The 8,319-nt window shown below is 35.9% G+C and overlaps 1 protein-coding gene across 1 annotated transcript; it reads left to right on the top strand.

Moving 5' to 3' along the window:
* Positions 1-2,332: 2,332 nt before the first annotated feature.
* LOC141714869 (uncharacterized) lies at positions 2,333-4,269 on the top strand. Its single transcript, XM_074518365.1, has 3 exons — positions 2,333-2,964; positions 3,017-3,411; positions 3,584-4,269. Exons 1-3 carry the CDS (start codon positions 2,333-2,335, stop codon positions 4,267-4,269), a joined length of 1,713 nt encoding a protein of 570 aa, XP_074374466.1.
* The last annotated feature ends 4,050 nt before the right edge of the window (positions 4,270-8,319 follow it).

Raw genomic sequence — 8,319 nt, 5'->3', positions numbered from 1 at the left:
TCAGGTATTCCTTTGAGATCTAGAGTAAATATGTGGAAGGGAAGACCCAAGTGCATTGCTGATATTAAGTAATATACATCAGGAAAGCAAATAAATTTTTTTGGTGACTTTCCACAATCTCTGATAACTGGAGAAATACTCTGACAACAACATAAATTCTGATAAGCAGTCGTGACTCACTTACACTGAGAAGCCACTGTAAAAAGAAATTTCAAAAGATGCATAAAATGAGCACAGACAGTTGAGATGGACTCTTGCATTAATTTGTTCTATAGTAGACTTCATGATTGATGACAGATTTTAAGCACTTTTCTTAGTTATGCCTTATTTCTAAGATATACTGAAGTTTATCAGACTTTAATCTTTATCTGATATTTTGCTGAATGAACACACTTTCACTCCATATGAATGATGAAAATTACTGTGAAGATTAAGTTGTTTTTGATAAACAGTTAAGTGTCATTTGCATAAATTCTGAGGACAAGTTTTGATGGAATTTCTGATGATTAAACTCTGAAGAAAACAAGTCAGTATTTGTATGAAGAATCACAGAAAAAGATAATCATTTTTGAGTACAGAAGCCATATTCTGATGACTGTTAAAATTTGATATAAGTTCAAGTTCTGATATTAAATCATGATACAATCTCTGATGCTTATGTGGCATTATTCTTTACTTGACTTATTTGTGATAAAAACTAAAACAATAATATTTAATCAGAATATTTAGGTAAGATAAAAATAGTCATAATCATTATGGGTTAGTGGTAAACGTGTTTGCACTACTAGAAATAGTAGATACGACATCGGCATGTAATGCACCCGATGTTAAAATGCAGTTTAACATTGGTTTTGTAAAAAGCGATGTTGAATACAAATACTAACATCGGTTTTACTTAGTAGCCGTTGTCTATGTTCTGAAATTAAAAAGGCCACAAATATGCTTTTGACTTTGACATCGGTTGATTTTGTTAACCGTTGTCTATGGCCTTTTAAAAAAAATTAAATTACTTGTCTTTTTTCCCCCCGATTTCAGTACACTTCCCCCCCCCCTTTAATTTTAACAAAACATTCACTAACCTCTTATTCCCCCCTTTTCCAAAATAACTCCCGCGACCTCATCTCTCCCCCGACCCTCATCTCTCTCGTCTCTTTCGTCTCTCTCACATCTCATATCTCTCTCATCTCTCCCCTACTTCTCTCTTAGTCTTCTTACCTCTCATCTAATCTCTCATCTTCTCACCGTTTCTTCTCTCTTTTCGCCGAAACCCTAATTTTAGACCCAATTCTAGTTCAAGATTTGGAGCTTCAAATTACAGCAAATTAAATTTGAAATTGAGCATCTGGAGGTTGGAGCATCTGGAGGTAGACGCTTTGGAGCATCTGGAGGTTAGAGCATTGAGGTTTTAGAACATTGAGGTTTTAGAACATTTAAAAGCATCTGAAGGTATATTCTTCTTTACGGTTTATCTCCCTCATTTTTACGTTTAATATCCTGTTTATCTTCTTTGAGCATGCAAATGTTTTATGTTTTTGGGGGGTTTGATGTTTGTTTCTTTTTGGGGGTTTTATGTCCTATTTTTGGGAAATTTATGTCCTGTTAAATATTTTAGGTACACTGATGTAAATCAATGTTTTAGGTACATTGATGTAAATGTAAATGTTTCTGTTCTATTTTTAATTATGTGTTTTCTGGGGGTTGTTCATACATATTAGTGTGTTTTGGGGGGGTTTTGGGGGCTGTATTTGAACAAGTTTCAGATATGAACAAGTCTCTGCATTTCTTGTTTTGTATAATAGTCATTTCTCTGATATGAACAAGTCTCTGCATTCCTGATATGAACTATCTGTTACTTGTATTATATAATAATTGTTTTGTATAATTATCCTTCTCACAGATACAACAAGTAACAGATAATTTTAATTTATTTATTTATGGGCTGAATTTGTTTGAATACTCAAGTTCTCACTGAGTTTTATTTATGTGAAGGAAATATAACAATTGTCTGGGCTGTGAATGTTAGAATTATTGGTTTTTAATTATGTGATATTTTCAAATATCTTGGTTTAATTTGTTTTAAATATCTTGGTTTAATTTAGTCTAGTTTATAAATTTAGTCTAGTTTTGTAATTAATTGGGTATATGTGTAGGATCTTAGAGTAATGAATTAGTAGTATAAATTATTAGGATATCAAGGTATTTACTCCTTTCTAAGTTTATATAATTAATCCCTACAGTAACCAACACTTTTATATACCTTTTATTAAATAATTATAAATAGGTATGTGTTGGATTTTTAATATTTATAGTGGCTATCAGGTAGGGAAATTTGATGGATAAGACATGGATTTTGCAAGATAGGGATTCTTTAGCATTTGAAATGGGGGTGGAAAACTTCTTGATATATGCTGAAGAAAATTCTGAAGATCGTAAGAAAATTCCTTGCCCTTGTGGACGATGCGCCAATTTTAAAAAATTCTCTATAAAAACAATCAGGGGCCATATCTATGACAATGGCTTTTGGCTAGGTTATGTGCAATGGGTTTGGCACGGGGAGACTGCTTCTACGGGTCTTAAATCTTCAAGTGCTAATTGTCCACCTGAAGAGCAAGCTCCAGACCCACCTCCTGAGCAAGCCTCTGATGAAGCGTCAGAGCAAGATCGGGAGCATGTCGCTGCTTCGGAAACTGTTGATGTTTCTGAAGCGGCATATAACTCGGGTCAATATGATAATGATTCATATCAGTTTAAGAGGTTCGTAGCCGATGCTGAGCAACCTCTATATGAGGGTAGTGACTGTACTAAGTTAGAGTCGATGTTGAAGTTGCATAACTGGAAATCTAGGTTTGGTATAACCGATAGTGCTTTCACTGACCTCCTTTCTTCTGTTGCGTCTCTACTTCCCAAAGATAATGTGTTGCCTAGTAATGCATATGAAGCAAAAAAAAACCCTCTCCAATTTAGGTCTAGAGTATTTAAAGTTCCATTTATGTCCGAATGACTGTGTACTGTACAGGGGTGTACATGCTGATGCAACCAAGTGTCCTAAGTGTCGACTTTCTCGGTGGAAGTTGACAAAGAAAGGTGAAGAGAGGGTTAATCTTCCAGCCAAAGTCATGTGGTATTTTCCAATAATTCCTAGATTTAAACGTATGTTTAAATCTCCTTCTACCGCTGAACTAATGTGTTGGCATACACAACAACGGACACAAGATGGTAAAATGCGACATCCAGCCGACTCTCCATCTTGGAAAAATATAGATTATAGGTGGCCCTCCTTTGGTAGTGAACCGAGAAACCTTCGCTTGGCTTTATCGGCGGAGGGTGTAAACCCGCACAATAATGGCCTATCTAATAGATATAGTTGCTGGCCAGTCATATTGGTGACTTCCAATCTTCCTCCCTGGTTATGTATGAAAATAAAATTTATGATGTTGTCGATATTGGTCCCTGGCCCACATGAGCCTAGTAATAACATCGACATCTACTTACAACCGATGATTGATGTATGTAAAAGATTTGGGAGGAAGGGGAACCAAATGTGTATGACGCATATAACAAATCATTTTCACTTTAAAAGTAGTTTTAATGTGGATGATAAATGACTTCCCTGCTTACGGAAATTTATCCGGCTGCGTCAATAAGGGTTATAAGTATTGTCCAGTTTGTGGAGATGACACCGTAGCTAAATATTTGACTCATAGTAGGAAAATGTGCTACCAAGGGCATCGCCGATATTTTCCTCTACATCATCCTTATAGAAGGCAAATGGCTACTTTTAATGGACAACAAGAGTTTGGGCAGCCGCGTCGAACCCTATCCGGAGAAGAAGTGTTAGCAGAGCAAGAACAAATCAAATTTGAATTTGGGAAGAAAATGAAGAAGGCAAAGAAAGTTGAAAGTCCATGGAAGAAAAAGTCAGTATTTTTTGAGTTAGAATACTGGAAATTTCACCATGTTAGGCACTGTATTGATGTCATGCATGTCGAGAAGAATGTATGTGATAGTCTGATTGGCACATTACTAAATATGCGCCATAAGACAAAGGATAGTGCGGCAGCTCATTGTGATATGATGGAAATGGGTGTTAGATCTGATTTGGCTCCCCAAGTAGGAGTGAAGAAAACCTATTTTCCTCCTTCTCCCTTTACTTTGTCAAAGGCAGAAAAAATGACTTTCTTGTCATCATTAATGTCGATGAAACTTCCATACGGACATGCATCGAACATAAAAAATTATGTTTCCATGCCTGATTTGAATATTTACTAGCTGAAGTCACATGATTGCCACATCCTTCTCCAACAATTACTCCCGGTTGCAATACGCTCCGTTCTTCCGAAGCATGTTAGGGTCACAATTATTAGATTATGTTTCTTTTTTAATGCTTTGTGCAACATAGTAGTAGACGTGTCAAAACTGGGTAAGCTACAGTCAGATGTCATACTGACCTTGTGCGATCTAGAAAAGGTTTTCCATTCGTCATTTTTTGATGTAATGGTACATATAGTAGTCCACTTGGTTCAGGAACTACGCTTATATGGAACAGTATTTTATAGGTGGATGTATGTGTTTGAACGGTTTAATAAAGTACTAAAGAGTTATGTTCAAAACCTTTATTATCCCGAAGGTTGTATGGTAGAGAGTTACCTTGGAGAAGAGTCCGTAGAATTCTGCACCGAGTTTCTTAGTCAGAATTACTCCACTGCCGGTCTTCCAAAGGACCAAGATAATAAGATATCAGGTCCATTATCCGTTGTGATAATAAAACCAGTGGAAGAGAAGGAGCGAGACGAAGCACATCTACATGTTCTTCTAAACAACGTTGAAGTGTTTCCATATATTCTTTGAGTTTATGCACTTTGTTGTTTTCAATTCCTCATTATCCAGTAATTAGTCTTGTAATGTGTCTTTAATATATCATTCCATATGTATTTTTCAAAATGCATAAGGAATATCTTGAAGAAATTCACCGAGTGAAAAGGAAAAGCTTACATTGGCTCATGAGAGAGCACAATCGGCTCTTTGCTGGTTGGTTTCAAAACAAAGTCAATGTTGTATTAGGTTCTTTGATCTGTAGTGTAATGACGACTATTAGCTATTTAGGATTTAAAATTTCTTATCATATTTGTAGGTGAATGATGAACTAAGGGAGAACAACAAAGGTGTTTCGGATATGATAAGATGGCTCACTGCCAAGCCATTATTTTCAGTACTAACTTATCAAGGTTATCTAGTGAACGGAGTGTGATATTTTACAAAGGAACGAAATGACATACGCGTTGTTCAAAAGAGCGGGGTGTCTGTCATTGCTAAAGCAGTCCAGGTGTCTAGTGCCACGGACTTGAACCCCGTAGAAAGTAATTTGACATTTTACGGTATCATACAAGAGATATGGGAATTAAACAACCATGCATTCAAAGCTCCCTTATTCCTGTGTAAATGGGCAAGTAATGATAAAGGAATAAGGGTTGATGATCTTGGGTTCACACTTGTGGATTGTAGTCGACAAGGTTACAAAAAAAATAAATATGTTTCTGTTGACCAAGTCAAGCAAGTGTTTTAACTTGAAGATACCGTTGATGCTACCTGGTCTGTTGTACTGTCCTCCACAACTCGAGACTACCATGAATTGTATAATGAAGATGACTTAGGAGACATGACCATGGAACATCCCCCATTCTGCACTGAAATCCCTGCAACTGATGTCACTACTGATGATGTCGCTCATACTGCTAGACCTAATGTTGAGGGAATTTGGATTAAAAATACTGCTACTAAAACCCCTGCACCTAATGTCGTTACTGACTGATGATGTAGCTTTATGTAAAATATATATCTTAATGGGAATTTGGATGACTGAATGAACCATATATATTTGCCTTTAATTGTGTTATAATGTGTAAAATATATTGTTAAATTTTTCTTTTTTTTTCTTTTGTTTTGTATTGTTATAATCATATAAGTAATTCATCCATAATTATTGATTGATGGCATTATTTTTTTCTTTAATTATTTTGCATTGTTTAATTGTACTTCTATAAAATGCTTTAGAGTTATTTCAGATGTGATTAATTACTTATTGCAGTTTAGGTAAATTATTGCTCTTGTATAGTTGTATTTGTACTTGCTGATTTTATAATTTATTATTTATGCTTGACTGTAATTAATGACGGACTGAAAATACATTCAACTGATGGCTTTATATTCAATTTTATGCGGACTAAGGGAGCAAAATGGTAAAGAAGCAAAAAGCCAAGAAAATAATTTTCGAAGAAAGTGACGGGAAGAATAACTCTGAAAATGTTGAGGATGAGATGGTTCCTGATGTCAAAACTTTAGAGACTTGTAATGATAAGTTGGTTCAAGTTCCTCCACAATATCAAACTCAAAGTAGTGGTGAAGAAACGATGACCACTTCTGAATCTGGAAAAAAAAGGCTAGGAGGTGCGCGTGGTGTTTCAGCTCTTCACAAAGTAGTGGTGAGGAAAGCTCGGGGAAAGAAATTTATAGTTAGATACAATGAATTTGGAGTTCCCATCGGAAATACCAGGCCTACTTTACAGTCTTACATAGGAATGCTCGCAAGGACAATGATTCCAATCAATACTGAAAACTGGCTAAAAGTGGATTGTGATCTAAAAGCAAAATTATGGGATGATGTCCAGGTAAATTATATCCCTTGTTGACTTCTTCATTTTATTTAAATTGTGACTGTAAATTATGTGGCTCTTTAGGACACATTCGAAATTGCCCCAGAAAGTGAGAAGCTTGTGCTACAATCGGCATGTGAAAAATGGAGGCAGTTTAAAGCTGATTTAACTGCAAAATATGTGATGTCATTTATTGGAAAAAAGAAGAATTTAATGAAGCCTCCGAAGAAGTATGCATTTGTTGGTAAAGAACCTTGGAAGAAATTTGTTGCAGAGAGGACGAGCCCCAAATGGCTGGTATGAATATATTCTACTAATAAAGTATACATGATTGCCATTTTACTTGCTAAATGATTAAATAGATTTTGGTTAAATAATATTTATTAATTTTAACTAATTTATTTTGGTGCAGGAACAACGTAAGTTACAGAGCAATAGATGGGTAAATGGGAATATCATCACCGCTTGTCAAGGAAGGGGTATATTGGTTTGCGAGAAGAAGAAGTAAGAACCTATATCTATTTGGCTTTGCAATTCTAAGTTTTAATGGAGTTTAAACATTTTCTTTTTTTTAACAGATAAAGAAAGGGAACTTAAAGCGGAAAGAGAAACCTGATCGTGCAATTTTTTGGTGGAAGGTTAGGATGCCAAAGAATCCTGATGAGCTTACTGAAGAGCAAGCGGAAATAAATGCGAGAATTGTAAGTGATATTTTAATACTGCATTCCCTTTAAAGATAATTGCGTCATAAATAATGCACTAATTATTTGCATTAATTTTACAGGTTGAGTTACTTGAAATGAAGGAGAAGGGTGAATTTGTTCCACATGGAACAAAAGATGTGTTGACTATGGCACTTCAGACTCCTGAGCACGCAGGAAGGGTTCGAGGGGTTGGCGGCTTTGTCACTCCAACCGCATTCTTCAATTTTCCGAAAGCGAAAAAGTTTAAAATTACTAAGGCAGAGTTGTTGGATCAGTTGGAAAGAAATCAGCGGGAGATGGCTGAACTTAAGGCCTTGGTTAATACTTCGAATGGTCACTCTCCTATGTTCTATGACAAATCAAGTTGTCAAGTACCTATTAATAAAGAGGGAGCTGCTGATAAGCGGAATGTTGGAGTTGCTGTTAAACCGCTGAGTGCCAAACAGTTGTTGGTAAATGATGAAGACTTTGTTACTTTTGACCCCTCTCCTCCGAGCGGAAAGAAGGTAAAATATTATTAAGATCTACTAGATATATGCCTACAGACTTGGGATTTATGCAATAAAATTAAATTGATCCTCCACTATAATGTAGGGTCCACAGTTATGTGAGCTTGCACTGGATTGCATAGAGAACAAGGTTGCTTTTGGAACAGTTTTTGATGATCACGAAGAGATGAATGTTTCAGTATACGGAGTGCCTCTAAAGCCCAGACATGTTCATGTGTCGATTGACGGACACATCCAGCCAGAGGTGTCGGTTCCAGTGCCCATACCTGGTGAAATTGAGGTTGTACGCCAAACAGTTGGCTCTCACGTAGCATGGCCTCGTGAATTGATCATCTACCCTACTGTGGCGGTATGTTATATAAAAATTATGTCAATATACTCTGAATTGATTGTTGCATTCTATAGTAGTTATGTCAATAATAACCGATTATTCTTGTTTTATTTAATTCTGTGTAG

The sequence above is a fragment of the Apium graveolens genome, chromosome 3 (genome assembly GCF_009905375.1).
Source record: "Apium graveolens cultivar Ventura chromosome 3, ASM990537v1, whole genome shotgun sequence".
NCBI classification, from domain to species: Eukaryota; Viridiplantae; Streptophyta; class Magnoliopsida; order Apiales; family Apiaceae; genus Apium; species Apium graveolens.
This window is presented reverse-complemented; position numbering and strand designations above follow the sequence as displayed.

Bases quoted from the DNA above. Each gene is read 5' to 3' on its own strand.
- LOC141714869 (XM_074518365.1), top strand. From the start codon at position 2,333: ATGGATAAGACATGGATTTTGCAAGATAGGGATTCTTTAGCATTTGAA. The intron at 2,965-3,016 runs GTCTAGAGTATT...TGTACTGTACAG, and splicing joins AAAAACCCTCTCCAATTTAG to GGGTGTACATGCTGATGCAA. The intron at 3,412-3,583 runs GTATGAAAATAA...CTTTAAAAGTAG, and splicing joins CAATCTTCCTCCCTGGTTAT to TTTTAATGTGGATGATAAAT.